The sequence below is a fragment of the Folsomia candida genome, unplaced genomic scaffold (genome assembly GCF_002217175.1).
Source record: "Folsomia candida strain VU population unplaced genomic scaffold, ASM221717v1 Fcan01_Sc003, whole genome shotgun sequence".
NCBI classification, from domain to species: Eukaryota; Metazoa; Arthropoda; class Collembola; order Entomobryomorpha; family Isotomidae; genus Folsomia; species Folsomia candida.
The window spans coordinates 1,202,274-1,221,193 of NW_019091195.1; the positions used below are offsets into that span (position 1 = coordinate 1,202,274).

Here is an 18,920-nt window from a genome sequence, read left to right on the forward strand (position 1 = left end):
ATTCAATTCCGTATTGAGTCATCACTCCACCATACCGCACAAACACGGCAAACTGTAATGTAATGTACATGGATACGTGGTAATCCTACACGCCTAACTTAAATGAACTATTGTTAAGCCAAGTGTTGTTGATCCATGAATTTATTTACATTACAATTGAGACAGGTGAGAATGCTTTCACATGTCGCTGCATAATACTTAATGTGTTGAACTTCACCTGCATACATACCAGACCAGACCTTTTAAACCACAGCCACATTCATTCCACGTTTGTGTGATGATGAATCAGCGTTTCGCTCTGATGAGAGATGGTTATCAATCATGCTCATAGTTTCCCGAGTGTGTAGCTCTGGCTCCGTCGATACCGCTCTTCCTGTTTCAATCGGGCTGTGTGTAGCAATGCATAACACCCTTTGTACTACAATAAAAATACGCATATGTATGATCGACAATGACATTTCGACCTACCTACACCACCACCACTCAAAACATCGCATCATGAAAAGTGAAAGGACTTTTTAGCAATATGCAAATTGGGAACATTCAAACACTGGAGGTTACTTAAGCCTCTCTAAATTCTGAGTCCAGATAAGGAATCCGTCAATGTCACGTCACCGTGCTGACGACTAATAAAGCACTATAACTATAGATCGTTAAGCGAGATATTTGCATATTACCGATATTCATGATTATTAGCCCATCGCATTTATAAATCCCCAATTTTTCTCAAGAAAAGGAAAAAGTAAATCCATTTTGATCCTTTTCCGAATAAACGTCTTCTTGATGCTTTACTTTTGCCTTCCTCGCTCTCGTCTCGTCTTTGGCTTTTCGACATAATAACGCTTGCCCACAAAGGAATGGGAAATGAAATAGTTCTTGGGCGAGTTTGTAATAGGATTTGTGACTTGGTCGTATATAGATTTCTCTCTCTCTCATACGATTCCGTATATGTGCCAGCCAGCATTTTCCTCATGGTTTTAGTTGGTTGGTGTGGGTTCTTGTGCTCTCTCTCTTCTTCTCTATCCGAAACCGAAACTCGGGGAATTGGTTTGGTTTCCCTTCGCCTTTCAACAAACTTTATGGTGAAACTAGACTCAATTCAAGAACACGAGACGACGATGGTTTTACAGAAACTTGTGCACATTTCCATTTTCATTGCCTTTTCTCGCACCTGATCCCACACTGGCAGTGTTTGGGTGAAAATCTCTCTCCGTGAAAGGAGGAAAAGTCGACTGCATACATACATATACGGGAATAAAAAGTGAGTCGAGTTCAGTGCAAGTTTTGCCATCATCATTGTCGCAACGACGCCGGGAAGAATACCTTAGGAATTGAATAACAAAGACAGACAATACCCACGTACATGTGAATAAATACATAAAATAATAGAGCGGGATGAAACCTCTTTTTTACCCAGTTTACATACATGCCTTGAACCCGGAGGCATTTATCCTGGCACTGGTGTGATCACGGAGGTAAGGGGACGAAAGCAGAGGGTTTACTGTACATATCTCAGAATATGAGGAACTAGTCAGGTAGGCAGGCAGGTAGGCAAGTACATAGGTGCATACCACCCCAAAAAACCTTATTGCATTATACCCAGCCACTGGTACCAGCATAACGATGAGGTAAAAAGTTGTTATAAATGTAAAATGTGACTGAGGAGTGAAGGTGTATCAACCCTTTCGAAGTATATGCATATAAGTAGGCACTGGCGACGGTAAAACATGCACCATGTCATACAAAGTGTACTCGCATTCTTAAATTTTACGATTTACATGTGCACCATGAAGGTTTGACAAGGACTGTAAAATGCAATCTCATCCTAGATGCAAACCCCTACCAAAATTATCTTTAATCACGGAACCATCATCATCCCTATCCACGTTAGAGCTTGATTCAGTCGGAGGTAGCTAGACCGACGAATAACATAGCAGAAATAGCAGTGGGTTCTTCAGATCAACATTATTGTTGGAGATTAAGAAGACCAAGACGAGATTAAACATTGAAGTTTTTTTAGCCAATACTTGAAATCAACACTACACGTTCCCACGTTCTGCGAGTACCAAATAAATAAATAAATAGCAATGAGTCAGTCATAACCTCGTCGTAGAAATCGTCCATGCAAAACTTGGAACAGTTCTAGGAAGCGAAAATAATGTGACGACAACATAACGCGATTGACCAAAATGATCGCATAATTTTGGAAATCGATACATAATCCGGAAAGAAAAAAAGCCCAATAACTTATTTGAATTGAACTGGTCCCAAAAATAAAAAAAAGTCCCAGCCAGCCAGCCAACCAACAAACAACCGAGTATGTCGGATATTAGGATGTGGATACTCTACACACACTTATCTGAACATTTAGTTTAGGAGGCTGCTGTGTCGTTGTGAGTGACCCTGTTGGCTGGGTGCCACAGCACCATGCCATGGATGGAACACAAGAAGAAGAAGTCTATGTCTGTTCCAGATCGAAAATGACGAATCGCTATGAATTCGATCCGATTAAAAAGTGTCAAGTTCGTCATTGACGTCACCATCAGTGGAGAGAGAGGAAGGAAAAAAGCGATTCGATAATATTGCCAATTCGCAATATAATCTCGATTGGATTCATTATTCGATTGGATTGGGCAACTTAAAGAAGATGTCTGCGAGAAAAGTGTCGAGGTGTTTTACGTAAAAGAGAAAAAGTCAGGATTCAAAATTTTGTGTAAAAATTCAAGCCATAACTTTGCGTGACTGTTACATGGCACAGAAAAATTTTAACCTTAATTCACAATTCATTCAGACTGCACAGTTTTCATCAATGCACAAGAGAAACAAGTAGGATAAAATAGTGCACATTGTAGTGCAGTCTCTCTCTATTGTGATGATGATGTGACTCAACAAAACGCACACGAACTTGACATGCAACCTGGCAAAATTTAGTTGCAAATTTGCAAAAACTATTATATCATCAAGTGTTTTGCAAATGCCTGAGGAATAATTACTACATTCATTCAACAGAAGGAGAGCAAAGGTGATTCGTCGTCGTCGCCACTCAACCAACATATTTAGTCGAATTGATTGAAATAAAATATTGTGAGAATTGGAAATGTGTGTGACTAACCGACAACATCAGTCGGACCACAGCAAACCGCACTACTCAATAATCTGATACTGTAGAAGAGTGAGTGACACTGTCGACTCGAGCCTATATTCCTAAATAAAAGTGGTACATATGTATGTATTTTGTTGGTCACAGTTAGTAAAGTGGTCACCCAATACTAACAAAAGAATGAGTCATTCTTTGATGGCAACTAGTTGACATCAAATCTATCCGCAAAGCAGTAATCGATCCGCAAACTCGGGCTAGTGTTGACACGCTCCGTCTTGAAATGTGACAATATTTTGTCTCGGAACGTGATAAATTAGTCATTTTGGAGATATAGTGAGCATTGCCAATCAATAATCAATCAATACAATACAACAAAGGAGTCAAGATGCCATCACGAAATAGCGGAGGTCGGGGGCACCAGTACAATCTGGTGCAAAGTGACGATCTGGACACGAGAGTGCCTCTAGTGCCTGATGAAGCCTTCCAACAAGGGATCCAGTTTAATTGCAAGGTATGTAGTGTGCCGTCAAATACATAATTTTAAGAAAACACACGCATGACTTATGACTAGTTAATGTCTTCATTAAAAATGAAGCAGAGTTTGACACGATGAAAAAATTAAGTTGATCTTTCGGGTAATGATTCCAAGTTATGTTTATGATTACATGCACTTATAATTTATGATTTTTGTCTGGCTCGTAAAAACGGCGTCATAAAACAGAGCTAATTTTATGGTTCAGAGCGTTCAATATTAAGAAAGGTTTGTAGTAAATCCGTCACTTTGTTGGAAAATGAATGAACCACGCGGGTCTCTGGGTTCATTCCTTGAAAATTCCATCACTTCTCATCCGATCGAGATGTCTGAATCTGTAGGTGGAGAGAAGGAGAGAAAGTGAAGTGTGGATCCGATTTTGCGGAATTTCACCCAATTGTGTTGGAAACACTGGAGGAGGAAAGATATGTAGGAATCCGTATCTGTGGGGAAAAGATGAGATTTTGCTAGTTCCAGGGACGATCCTTGTTTGTAAAGACAAGTGAGAGTTATTGGTTGCTTGGTTGGTGGTAGTAGTACGGCCGGGTTGTTCTTCATCGCATCTCTCTCTTTGGTGAGATAATTGACCGCAGGTGGGTTTTCAGGTTTCTAAATACTTCTTCCGTACTTGGTTGGGTTGTTTGTTGGTTAAGCTAGTTTACTTACCTCGTGTCTTGGAGGCGCAATAATGTTAAGCCTCCTTCTTATTCTCGCTCAACTTGTTCTGTCGTTCATCCGTCTATAATGTATATCCGTCCGTAATCCCACAGGGGCTTACCTGCGTATGTTCTGTCCTGTTTTTGCGAAAATGCCAAAGTTTGTATGGAGAGAATTCCTTACTGAGATACATAAGTATAGCTCTACGTATGTATTTACTTTATACGTACAAATACTGAAGCTATATATGTAGAGCTAGGTACCTGTTGGTTCACTTCGTTACTGTGAGAAGATGATGTGAGGATGGTAATTGTAGGTGTGGAAGAAACGAGGATAGAGAAATGCCAAGATTCTCCTGTTCCTCTCCTCCTCTACTATTTAGATTGGAAGTTGATTAAAGGATTCGCAAGTTTTTTTGTACAAAGTCCAACGCAGAATTTGCAGATGGGTCGATGCATAATAATAATGAACATCAGGTGGCTTATTCGTGCAGCCATCATTAAGATTCTATTAAGAGGGAACGAAGAAGAAAATTTTGCAGGGTTTTCGAACTACGGAGTTGCATAAAAAGCACGTAAAGAGTGCTGCAAAATGATATTTAGTAGCATACTGGCTCCCTGAAATTGGTCCCCATGTGTTGCATAAAAATGCAAATTAAATATCCCGTGCAAAAGTTTTATAAAGACGAAGGGTTCTAAAATTTGTAAAACTCATCCACCGTTACGATCGTATATTTATCTCTGTCCAACTACTGGAACCAACAGCCCATCACCGTTAAGGAGGAAGAAATACGTGCACAACCAACACTGCTGTTAAATTGCGGCAGCTGCATTCTCACACTTTTCTTCTTTAATCCTGATGTAATTAACCCGAAAAGAAAACGCAAGCCAATTTCACGGAAGTTCCGGAAATTAAGAAGTTTTTTTCAACTTCTCGCATTTCACTTCCATCCGGACAATTTCCTGCAAATTCATGCGTAATTATGGTGGTGCAGGAGTTTCTTTGTGCTGTAACCCATTCTGTACATCATGCTGCGTTACTTACATAGTTTCTAGTGCAATGGAGTGAATATCCCCCCAAATTGCATTAGTATTTAGTATCTAATCCCTCCAGTTACCTCGTTTCTCATGGCTTCCAGACATTATTCACATCACATCGAACCTGTTAAACACGCCACAACAACTGACTGAGCACCGCTTTGGCGTATTACACAACAAAGCTTTGCAAGTTCAAATTCAATTTTGTTCTGGTTTGATGAATAGCCCCACCAAGCACGTCTATCGTGGTTCAGAATTACAACCAGCCCTTCTAGTCAAGTTTCGGCAGAGAGTTTCGGAGAATACAGATATTTGCTTGGGTTTGCTTTGCGGTTTGCGTGTCACGTAGGACGAAGAACATGGAAGACTACGATGCAACCTATAACAATTTTATGCTAGGTCTTCTCACTTTTATTACCACGAGGCATTCAAGACTGTGCTGGAAACTGCCATGCATCTTTTTTGTCATGTGGATGTCAATTTGCCTCCCTGCCTATTATATGTACTACCTGCCTACCTATGTACATATGTATGTATGCATATACTTTCCTATCACGATAATGGCAGCCTTATTTATATTTATTGGGGTAAAAACCCTTTGTCGTTGGTGGCGTATCCTGTCAAAGTCAAGTTAAGCATGAGCTAGATGAAACGAAACCGTGGATAATTCATGGTCTCATTTGTTGTGGTAAAATTAGCTGGCTCGCTAGAAGCGGCCATGTTCTCTTAGTTTCTGTAAAGGGGCAAAAAGTTTGGGCAAATTGGAAGATCGATTACGAAATTGTTTGAATCAAGGTAGTTGTACTGCTTGGCGTCTTTTATTTACGGTGATCAAAGTACCTTTCGAATTTCTTGGATTTTAGCGAGGGTGGTCACGTACACAGATAAATGTGTAGCTCACTGAAAAGAGCAAATGATGATGGTTGTATTGTAATATTTATTTTGTAAAAATGCAATTCTCACTATCAATCTCCAGACAGTAGACAGACGTTAATATCCGCTCCGTCATTTGTTCAAGTGGTCTCCACCCGAAACGAAAATTGCATATTCTCGTCATTCCCTCCGTCACTCTGACGGCAAGAGCGAGCTAACAATGATATTTAATTTTCGCATGGAAATTGCAAAGTTGCAGATTGAATTAAGGCATCGAATTATACTGTCATACGATGGAGGAGAACCGTCACTTGCTTGGATAGTGTATTGTATTCTGTAATGCAAATTCATGTTAATGCAGTTTTAATGTCAGACGGACAACATGCTGGTAGATAAATACATATTTATATATGTATAAAGTACAGTGTTTGCTCAATGCAAGTGAAATTTGACTCGTTTATTAATGCAAACTATGAGGACAAGCACTAATTGCGAGGGGTGGACGTGACATTGTCTCAATCAGAATTTGAGATAATTACGGGGAAGATATAAATCAAAATTACGACAACTTTTCAATCAATAATGGCACCTTGTACAGCTGAATGGTGTCATATGTCAAACATTCGTAGGAGGTGTCCATCCTGTAGGAGAGGGCGGAAGGAGAGTAATATCCGTACATGAATATGTGCGTTGCTTGGGCCCACCCAAATTTCTAAATTTTAAAATGGGAAACCCGAACGGAATGAGTACTTTTCCTTGTAAATTGGATAATTAGTCATTTCCACACCGGACTTGAGTTCCTACTTTACGGTGTGAATATTAGGTACGCTTTCAATGTAGGTGAGGAGTAATGATGAGAGCATGTAAATATTTGCACAATTTTTAGCATCCACCTTGCACTTTGCATGCATATAGCAAAGTACCCGAAATGTAAATAGCAACAGTAGCAGGATATATGTACGTATAGTATAAAAATACGTTTATACATATTATGCCAATAAATGTAAAATAATATAGGTAGGTAACTGTGACCTTTTATGCAAACTTTACTGGTAAAATAGGGTGTCACTCTATGAATATAAATACCATCGAATTCGCCTGAAATCTGCTAATTGTGTTTTCTTTATTTACAGAAGTTATGTGTGTTTATGAAGAAAATATAGCATCATATTTCTCTCTGGCATTTCCTGGCTAGTCAAAATACGTACTTACAACTTATGGCTTATCTGACCCAAATATCTCCGATAAATAACAAGTCCATTAAATTCAGATTTAAATAAAACGCAATAATATGATCATACGCGTCAGTTCACTTCCAGAACAATCCGTCAGATAATAAATATTCTTATCTTGCTTTTAAAAAAAGTGTCTCATATTACTTACCGTCATCTTATCTCTTTGTGTATTTAAGAGAAAGAATCGTCAATATTGTAGCTCGTATTATCGCAGTAAATAAATGTGCATTACATGATATCACATTAATCTTGTTACAATAACATCATTATCTATTTGAAGCCATTGACTTTTATCCAACCCTTTCCTGCATTAGTGACTGCATCAAGAAAGAATATGTTTAAACGGATGAGAAACAGCTGGGGGCAGGTGCAAAGTTAAAATACACAGATGCAAACGAAACCAACTGCAAATATTTTAACAACAAGACAACAAACCTTGTTCCTGGGTGGTAGGTTTTACAAAACCGAGTTTCAGATTCTCAGGGAAAAACAGACCAATCCATTTTAAAAGAACAAATGTACATATGCAATGCGTGTACGTACATAGCACACAATATTTAATTTTATTATACCTTCCTCCTCGCACATATGCAACACGTGCGTCGCACATTTTTTGTGGATCCAGGTTTAAGAATAGAAATATGTACACATTTATCAAACAATGGTACAATATGACTAATGAGATTTTTAGTAGAAGTAACTTATTCCACTGAACAGACGTGAATAATTTACATAATGGTTGTGAATGTCATTTTTACTATGTTTTTATTGAAGCTAAAATGGAGTATGAGTAATTGATACGCCTGTATTTTTTCGTGCCGACGATACGGTTAGATTTTGTGGACAATAAATGTTTGCATAGCCGTGGTCTGTGTGTTTTATGCAGCAGCTCAGGTGCAATACTAGTGTCAATTAGCATGAATCGTAAATAATTCATGCGAATGGATACCATGCGGTTGTATGTGACTTGCATGCATATTGTTACGCGTAATTCCCACCAGGCCAAACAAGAGTACAATATACATATAGTAATTTGCTCCCATATTTATTTGTTCTAAATATGTACACAAGATAGAATACGCTATAATTCATTCATAAATTGAGCTCCTGCTGGAGAGCTTTAAATTGACGTTGAAGTACGGGTCGAGTTACATCATCATTTTTACAGCGTGATTTTTACTGTTTGTTTATACCTTAAATCAATAAATAGGATTTTTTATTATGAGGCATCGGGTATATGCGTATGACTTGCATACATTCTTGTTAGTAGAAATAAGGGGAAGATAATAAATGTGTTTCTATGATGAAGGAATGCTCGGAAAAATTCTTGGAACAAATGATATGATGACAAATTGCTTCCTCTTAAGAAATTCATTGAATTGATACAATTTTTCCTTTGAGAAGGATACTCGTATTAAACACTATTAAGTAAAAGCTCAAACAAAACGGCGAATGATTCCCAAAATTCTAGAGAATTGTGATCAATGAATGCAAATTCAGCATCTGTTTCCGATTTCAAAGCTGTAATAATCACGATGATTTCCTATTAATGGCGTTAGCACGGTTCTCCGTATTTTGTCGGGTTTATTTTTTTCCTACCATACGTAATACATACGTATACCTTGTATCATCAGACGCACAAAAAACGAGATCATAATTCAACCGAAATTTCCTGGTTTATTGCCAATGTCGACATAATGATGCTATTAGTTTTTATTAATAGCGCAGTAAATTATTAAACCACCAAAAAGAAGGGTTTTAAAATTGGCCATTTTTAATAATAAAATCATAATGTTTGTGCAATTTCAGTTTATTGGTTCAATGGACATTCCTCGTCCGGCAAGGTAAGGCATAAACGTATATAAACGGTATGCACATATATAACAATTAATCTTTTTTTTCTCGGTTAGCCGTGTTGAAATTGTGGCCGCTATGCGCCGTGTTCGGGTAAGTTACGTATTATTATTAGTTAAAAAATAATTTTCACTCTAATAAAGAATAATATTTCACTACGTTATCTGCAGTTTGAGTTCAAACAAAAGGGGATAAAAAAGAAAAAGGTGACGGTGACAGTGAGTGTAAACGGGATCAAAACCACATTGCGGAAAAGAAAGACGAAAAAGGTGGGTGATGATGACGATAAGAGATTAGAGAGGATTTATCCGCAAAGTTTTGTAATGTTTTTCTCGAATTTATTTCTCATGTGACTTTTCTCTTTTTCCTTCCTCAGAGACGCATCGGGCGGAACAAGGACGTATACGTCGACGTCGACAACAGCATCTTAATCGAAAGCCATCCAATTTATCGCATCTTTTATGTGTCTCATGATTCCCAAGATGTCAAAATATTGTACGTGCAAAAAACCCAGTTGATTCTCTATATTTACTTTCATACTAGTTTCTAGTTTCATATTTTCCTTGCATTTTGCAAGTCATCGTGCATATAAATAATTAAATTCCTACAATTTATTTTGAATTTTCAGTGCGTACATTGCCAGAGAAACTTCGACAAATGTGTTCCACTGTTGCGTCTTCAAAGCTACGAAAAAGGTAACTTTCACCCCACATTATGTATGCATGCATGGCTCTTTTCGTCATATGTAAAAAAATCGGTGCATAAAAAATGTTGTTGTCAATCATAAATTTCCTTGCATCACACATCTCTACTTACGATGCCGTGTAGTGTGCCAGTCTACATTTTTTTACTATTTTGCCTGATCACATTCCAGCCTCTAAATTCCTGAAGAAATGTCAAATGTCATGGCATATGTGCCAGGCCGGTGACGAAGTGTAACTATGTCACAAACCCACAACTCAATTAACGACAGGCCATATACTAGGCGACACAAAGTCACACAACCCAATAACAATATTTAGCTAAAACCGTTTTGGAACCAGGATGTGCATGCATATCTAAATTCAAAATAAATTAGAAAATCGGGAAAAACAGAAGATTTAAAACTCATGTTTTTACTATCACACAATGACGCAGTTTGCAACAGTTTAGAGAAAAATTCCGTGTGTGTATGAGTACGTCTATATTTAAGAATAAAAAATATATATATTGAATACCCACTAAAAATAGCGAGGAAACCTTGGGGGTGCATAAATTCTTTCGGATCGTGTTACCTATTCCACTGTAGTAAAAAGCGGGTAGAAAAGGAGGAGAAAATCAGCCCGATCAAACTCCCATTACTTTCACACCGACAGAACAGAAACCAATATTAGAAAATGAGCAGACAGAGTCAAACTAAACATTTCCACTTGTGTTACACAAGACAAAAATCACTTCCAAAATAATTCAAGGTTTATGTATTTTTACTTCAAGTCCACGACATGTCAGTCGTCTGAAAAGTGTGGCTTTATATGACGGACGACTCCTCTGTTCATTTATAAATATATTTTCTGAAATGGGAAAAAATCGAGCAATTTTTATTATGCATCTCATCTCTGGATTGGATTTTGGGATTTGCTCGATGATTTGATAAACTGATGAGTGTTTTTTTTCTATATAGCTCGTCACTTTTTTTGCATCCTTTTTTTCCCTGGAATGACGTAGATTCTCACCTAGAAAGAAAATCCCGGGTTACTTACTTACTTAATACACGGCTATTATGCCATGGTTGGGATTTGGGTTGCCAATATTTATTTATTTATTTTTCTTATCGCTCACATCTCATCTCATGGTAAGGGAAATATGCTTCCGGGTCGGATTGGATGGATTTTGAGTGAGTGCTTATTATATTTAATGTTTGCAATAATATGGATGGATGGTGAGAAATTGTAATTGGAAATTACTGGATGAAATGTGGGGTCAGTGATTTTAGCAGTGATCTTGTACATATGTAGAGGGAAAGTATTGAGAAGCTGAAATATTTGCTTGGGATTAGTTATGAGACTCTAAAGTCATCGGATGAATGCATCGCTATCATCATCATCATCATCAGTTTAATTGTTGTATATACATAATTTTGTCTGTCATGTGATCCTATGGTGGTATAGTCATGTCATTGATTATTAAGAAATGGGTAATGGTGTGTTGTCTACTATGCCCTGGTGGTAATGTGTGAACCCTTGAGGAGAAGAAATTGGCAAGGAGTTAAAAATAGTGGGGTTGTCCCAAAATAGCAGAGTGGTTTTTGCCAACCCATACTACTTACTACATTTCGTCGTCTCGTACCACCAAGCAGGGAGTGAATACATGTACGTATACATACTATAAAGCTATACAACTAACTGGAGCTTAATTACGTACTCTTGTACTTACCATTTATTTGCAAACTTCTCAAAATCTCATACTCTCATCCTGCTCATTACACTTTTACTTTACTTTACTTACTTTATTATACGATACCACTACTCAAATTGTTTCGATCCTCGTCCGACTGTCTCGCCAACTTCGCAAATCTTTCTTTCACAGTTTTCGGTTTTACAGGAACTACTAAAAACTCTGTGGTCCCAGTCCAGAGTAAAAGTTATGTGTGATCGTTGTCGATCTTGGTGTAGTTAAAGTTTGTCTAGGTTTTCGTTTATTTTATTTTTTGCATTTTCTACTTTTTTTCTACTTTCTTGTTTCATTCACATGAAAATGAGTGTGGTGGCTGGTGGGACCTCTACCCCGCCGGGGGGTGGAGTTATTCTACGGAGTGGCAGTGACAAGTGTAGACCCCCGAAAAAACTAAGTTTCCGAGAACCTGAAGTGATTTCTTGTTCCGATACGAATCTATCTATTGTTGGGGTGGTGAAAGATGACTTTTCCAGGTTGAGCTTGATTTCTACAAGTAAAAGTAGTAGCAGCAGCAGCAGTGCCACAACTACTTCGAGTTCTGCTGGTTCAAACAAGGGGAAATTGGGGGGTGGTGGCTCCGGTGGAAAGGTCAATGGACACAGCACCCTTGCAAATTGCACAGGGAGCAGTCAATCTGCCCCTGCTGCTCCAAGCACAGGGAAAGGGAGACACTTTAATTTTGGACCTTTCACCTTTGGAGTTGGTGAAGGTGGCGTAAACTCCAAAGTGTTTAAAAACTTTAATGCAAAAGAAATGGACAATTTGGTAGAGATGGAGGAAGATGCACATAATGAGCTGGAGGTAAATCGGGGTATAATTTTCCTTGAAAAAAAGCACATTCTTACGTAATGTTCACATTATTTATGAAAAGAATTCGTTGTTAAAAATATCTTGAAAATAGAATAGAAGGTTATCGTGGTAATGCACTGACAAACTTAGAACAGCATTTTATTTGTTTACTGCTGTACCCGATAACACATAAAAATAAGGAACAATACGTAGCGAACATTAACCATGCAGCGCATCCACATTATTAGTTTCATCTCCTTGAACCATCCATCCGAATAATAATAATGTCATCATTTTGCTTCATACTAGAAATAAATGCAGTTTGTTCTTCTGCTGTTGTTCTTATCCTTGAATTTAAATCTTGAAGAGATGAGATGAATGGTTTTATTGTTGCCAGGAAAGCCCACCAACCAACTACCTTGAAGGTCTCGATCTGATCTTCTATTATGTACTGGCTGACTCTACCCACAGATATGTATGCACATACATACGATATGCAAATATGTATGTACCCTCCTTTGCCATGACATTTGGCAAAGGTCCATTCTTCATTCTTCTATACCATTGCTTTTAATTAATGACCATCATTTATTCAAATTCTTGATCTATCCTTAATTACGATTAAATTCAATGAACAAAACATAAAGAAAAAACGGTACGGAAAAAATTCTCCTCGGAGAAAAAAAACCTTGAAATCACATTTTTGTTGTATTTTTTCTATTCTTCTTTATATGTTTATTCTGGTTTAAATCCCAGCCATAATATAAACCTATGCATACGCAGAGAAAGAGCCGAACTTGATTTAATCCCTATGTTTTAATTATAGCTTTTATTGTCAACGTCACATTATGAACTTATAAATACTTGCGATACCGGGAAATCCATAATAGTACACGTTACATTAGGTCATCTAAAAAGAAATCTACACAAGTTGTACATGCAGAAAAGAGGTTTTTGTTTGAGCAGGGAAAGCCAAGTCTGCCATTTTTATGTATGTACAACTTCATTAATTGTATCCCGTTGCCAATAAGAATGGGACTAATTGCCAAACCGAGTTGTTTGCGGTTTCACACAAAGTATTTTAATTTATGGCGACATTAAGATTGATGTGTTTTTTTTAGTTTGAAAATGTCTTAATTCTATTGTTCTTTTTTACATGTATTTCCGCAGGCACAAGCAATGCGCATTGTGCGAACGGTTGGTCAAGCTTTTGAAGTTTGTCATAAACTTGTCGGAGCTCCAGACGAGGATAACAACGTGGAAGATGTTTACCCAGAGAAAAAGGAGGAATTAGATTCTGTTCCATCCTCCCCGATAAAAAGGGGTGGCTCGGTCGAAGACAAAACAACATCGTCGTCATCTCGTGCACATAAATTGTTTTCCAAACTCGGTGGTCGACGCACGACGCCGAGTGAATTATCAACAGACAAGGAAAATGAGACACAACAACAACAGCAACAGCAGCTACAAAAGATGAAAATAATACAAGAAGTAGTTCCAGCCAAACCAAATAATACGAATAACAACAACAATCATCACAACCAATCGAACGAAGAGAAAGTTGATGAAATAAGCAATAATTTAATGAAGGAGACTGATCCCTCAAAGAAAAGACCGGGTGACCTTAACCTCACTCAGAGCAATAGGGAACAGGAAGACTTGGTCAACTTGTCCACCCCTGTGACACCCACGCTGAAGAATCTTCCCAGTCCGACGAGACGTCCGGGTGGTGGTGTCTTCCAGTTTGGGTCACAAAATGAAGTTTGGCTTTCACAGCAAAATAGCAATAATTCTTCTATGGCGGCCGTTCATGAAGCCCATTTACTCAGAGAAAAATTGGAACAACAGCAGCAGCAAACACAAGCAGCCTTGGCGCAAATCAATTTGCTAAGGGATCAGTTAGCGGCGGAGAGTTCGGCTCGAATAGAGGCGCAGGTTGGTGCGCTTCATTTTTTTTCGTATGGTTTTTGGACAATAAATTCACGACGCAAATGGAGATTTTTTTATGCATACTGATTTACTGGGCTCCTTCCCAAACTTTTAGGCGAGAACGCATCAACTCCTCCTTCACAATAAGGAGCTACTTGATCATTTGCAAAGCCTCGTTCGTCATATTCAGGAGTTGGAGGGGAGAATCCATCAAAATACGAGTGGATCGTCGTTAAATAACTCTCCAGCACCGGCACTTCCTCAGGTTAGACGAGCAAAAACTTTATCGCCTTTCTTTCTCTTTTACCCGTTTAACGTTTTTATAGAATCTTAAATAAGTAGCTTCGTCAATAAGATTGATTTGATGTCTGCTGCCTGACTTGAATGACGCTTGACTGACAATTTATTGCTAGCATTTTTGTGCAAAGACTGAAGTGTTTGATCGATTAGATTGATATATAAATTCAAGCCATAATTCGCGAAAGTACTTAAAATGCATGAATTGCTGTGATGATCTGTGATATTAAAAGTGTGAGATTTTATTAGTAATTAAAAGAAAAGCATGATTTTCATCCAAGTTGTAAACTTGGTGTTTGTTGTTTGTTACTTTTGTGTGTTATTTTAATGTATGTATCAGGATTGTATAACAAGTTTAATCGGGTTAGTGCCTTACAAAACGTGTGCCGCATGCGGACAATCCCCTAATTGATGACCCGGATTTGTTGTTGTTGCCTCGTGTTGGATTAAATGGTTCAATCAACTCAACCGAATCAATCCGTATAGGTATCACCCCCTGGAAGTCATCACAATCCGCACCACCACCACCAACAGCACAGCTTCTTCTCCCCAAGTTACCCACCGCCACACCCAACATCGTCGCCCTCTCCTCCCATATCATTCCAAGAAATTGAAACCCTTCGTCGACAGAATTCTGCCCTATTGGAAACCATTCTTTATGAGCAGAATGCCCGAAACTTTTTCAACTATGCTGCTGCAGCATCCGTACCAAATTCTGCAGCTGCGACTCCATCAGCACTACGTCTCGCCTCAGCCACTTCACCGTTCCACCACCACTTTGCCCACAGCTACTTTCCCCCACCACCCACGGGGCTGGTAGTTGGAAATCCGGGACTTGGCCTTGGCCATCAGATGCCACCGGATCATTTCGCCACCATATTCACTTCCCGAGGAGATCCGGTCGACTCGGAGGGACGACTAATTATCCAACCGCTCCAAGAAGACGTTTTCCCTGGTGGGAGTAATGCTATGAATAAATCATTCTTGTCCCTTCCTACTCCGAAATCGCCACCGAAACTGGGAGCCATTGGGCGGAATGCGAGTGCAGATGAGGCACGGGATCAGGAAGACGAAGATACATCGACCCAGCTTCGAAGGCAACATCAGGGAGCTTTGGGACGCTCTGTCAGTGAAAAGATTGGACATCGAAGTGAACTCATGAGCCAAGTTCAGAGAACAGCTTGGGCCAGACATACCACGAAATGAGGGGTAGATGGGACTATTTGTGGAATTGCATACATATTACGAAGAAGTTAAGCTAGGCGTTTTTTGTACCGGGATGTATAATTCGATAAAAGAAGACGCATATATATGTATTTATTATCAAATTGTCGTTTTTATGTACGTACATACTATTTATTTACAATAGACGAATACTGTGCTAGTCCAAACCATAGAAAGACCTTATTACTGTTTTACCTGGTATTACACCGTTGTTACCTGTGTTGTTACGAAGTGAAAATCACTTATCTGGTGCTTCCTTCCACGAGTCCGTGACTTTGTTAATACAAATATGCAAACGTAAAAATAGCATATTTAACTATTTTTGAGGAAAACGGATGATTTACTATTTCAGTCCTGCACTGATTGCAGTATTCAATCATATACATTTTTATTAACTAAAAAATATTAAGTACATAATTGTTCTGTCTAATGTGGAAATCTGTAGAAAACTAGTCCATGAAATTGTGGTACATATCTAGTCTCTAAATATACATAAACCGTTTATAATCCAGTCACCAGTATGCATACATATATTTAATAAGTCATAAGAAAATACTTTATAATATACGATACTTCTCGTAAAGGACGTTGAACGTTTTTACATAAAATGAATAAAATTATCTTTTATAATTTGAAATATGTCGTTAAAAATGTGATCAAACGAAGAATATTACGATCAAAAGACTTTTTCTGTGTAATATCTACATACACATTTATAGTCAGTAGTATTTATTAAGTGCGTACCTACACAACAATTTAATAATTCAATAAAATGACATTTCAGACATTTTTATAAAACGATACTGTATTGAAACAAATGAATTTTACTTTGAGACAAACATTTTTTATACATTTGCAATATTATGTTTTATCCACTAACACAATTTTTTTTATTTCCTCATACCACATTATGCAACAGCTCACACCACGTGTGAAAATTGAGAGATGGTTCCAGTACGCGGCATTGATGTCGGAGGTAACCAATTAAAAAATGTCTTACTTATATTAGTATGTAGATAGGATCGACCTTGCCATAATTTGCACTGTCAACTGCTTCACATCATCCGCGAACATTAACGGCCTTTCTCCATGCAGAAGCAGCATTAATTTTTAATAGTTTGATGATTTAAAACTGCTATCGCATAGAATAATTTGTCACTATCAATTCGCCGTTTTAAAGTTGAAGTCCTTATTTTTCATAATAAATCAAACTTTAAAAAAACCAAGACGGCGGAATTACTGGTTTTCATCAAGCTTGCTGAATTAGGGAAGGAGGATTATTCAGAGAAATGTGCATGCTCAATCTTCTATAACAATTTACGGGCAGTAAAACTGTAGTGCATACAAGTGGTTTGAAATTGAATGGTATTTTTAGGAAGAGGCGGCGAAGCAGACTGTCGTTGCGGGAGGCACGCCTTCGGAAGACGATTTGGAAGAGGACCTCCACTACCTGGAAGAAGACAATGAAGAAAATCATCACCCCCACCAATTCCTCGGACAGAGGGGAAAGGTCAAAGTTCGCGAAAGTAAACGCACCCTCGTTTCTAAAGGGGAAAGCGGGTTTGTGTCGGATAATACGCTAAACAGTGCATCAAATAATTTGCACAAGAGGGGAAAGTACTTTAATTTCAGGTGAGATATGAACTGCAAAAATTTGCATACCAATGTAATTAAGAAGATAATCCTCATTTTTCATCATTTATAATTTTTGCGCAGCTCATCTTCAATCTTTCGAAGAGTTTTGAGATTGGGTCCAAGAAACGAGGGTGTCGTGGTCGTCCGTGGTGATGGAGGCAGTGGACGAGTAGCTTCTTCAAAGCAGAATAAGAACAATAGCAACAAGAAGCGTCGTTTTGGTCGGGGGAGACGAGCTAGAAGAGCGGATTTGGAGGCTGCCATTATGCGTTCGGGACAAGGGATTGGGAACAAATCTTTTATCGGGTCGAACTCAACGGTGCATCAGAATCAAGGATTGAAAAGAACGGGCCCACTCAATAGTTCTGGAAAAAGTCGGGTCTCTTCCCTTTAAAGTAAAAAAAATACAAAGCGTGGAGTCTGGAATTATTGCTAATTTGCTCGTTAGCGTGTTGTTATCACGTTTTACGAGATTTTGTGTAGACAGCTACATATACAAAATATGTATAATAAATATGCATGAAAAGTGGTGAAAATGAAATGATGAGAGGTGAAAATGATGTATGAGTACGAACAGCTTTAAATGTTTTTTAAAACGATCTGTTTGAATGGCTTTACAATTATCTAGTTATTTTTTGAGTAAATGATTAATTACATATGTATGCATGTTTCACATCAATGCTGCAATAATAGTTTCAGTACTTTTTATAGTAATGTAACCGTATCTGGCTGGGGAATTTGAGAATATTTGCATTATTTTTATCAATTGGTAGTATAAATTGAACTTGTTAATGTGCTCCTCTTTTTTACTACTTACACAGTTGCTGGTAGTATTGCATTATTGTGTATTTTTATTACTTGTTAGTTGGAGATGCTCATCTCAAATTGTTTCATAGCCCTACAAAAATTGAACAATGTACAAAATTATTATGCACCACTACAACAGCACCCATGACCAGTAAGGATATGCCGAAATCCTAGCAGTAGTACGAAATTTTAAAACTGCTGAGCTTTTTTACGTGTTCAACCCTTATACTCTGTCATTATTCATAAATATTTTAGTTTTGAGATAGTTGTTTTTCACCCATGTAAAAATTGTTTCAGTGAAATTGGAAGAGAAATGCTTCCGTTATGCGATACATATATTGTCATTATTGATACGTGAATAATTATGTTCTCAAGTTGTTAATGGAATTTTTAAGAAATTTAATAAACTAATTGAAAATGTAAACCTTTTATATAAGACGCGGTATAAATATGAACTTGACATTTCAGGCACAACAGGTAGCCCAAGTAATTTTGGAACACTGTCAAAGTTAGCGTCA

General features: G+C 38.0%; 1 protein-coding gene across 3 annotated transcripts; it reads left to right on the forward strand.

The window, feature by feature from the left end:
• Nucleotides 1-982: 982 nt before the first annotated feature.
• On the forward strand, nt 983-18,833 carry LOC110846097 (carboxyl-terminal PDZ ligand of neuronal nitric oxide synthase protein). Of its 3 annotated transcripts, XM_022092728.2 has the most exons (9): nt 983-3,611; nt 9,244-9,278; nt 9,345-9,381; nt 9,459-9,557; nt 9,665-9,783; nt 9,917-9,983; nt 13,681-14,445; nt 14,555-14,704; nt 15,223-16,761. In XM_022092728.2, the coding sequence occupies exons 1-9, from the start codon at nt 3,486-3,488 to the stop codon at nt 15,940-15,942; spliced, it is 2,118 nt and encodes a 705-aa protein (XP_021948420.1). In that variant the 5' UTR covers nt 983-3,485; the 3' UTR covers nt 15,943-16,761. The 3 variants fall into 3 exon arrangements, with proteins under 3 accessions (XP_021948420.1, XP_035705146.1, XP_035705145.1); XM_035849253.1 differs by lacking the exons at nt 983-3,611; nt 9,244-9,278; nt 9,345-9,381; ... (2 more) ...; nt 9,917-9,983; nt 15,223-16,761 and adding exons at nt 11,684-12,522; nt 16,880-16,936; nt 17,336-17,592; nt 17,677-18,833; XM_035849252.1 differs by lacking the exons at nt 983-3,611; nt 9,244-9,278; nt 9,345-9,381; ... (1 more) ...; nt 9,665-9,783; nt 9,917-9,983 and adding an exon at nt 11,684-12,522.
• Nucleotides 18,834-18,920: the final 87 nt, after the last annotated feature.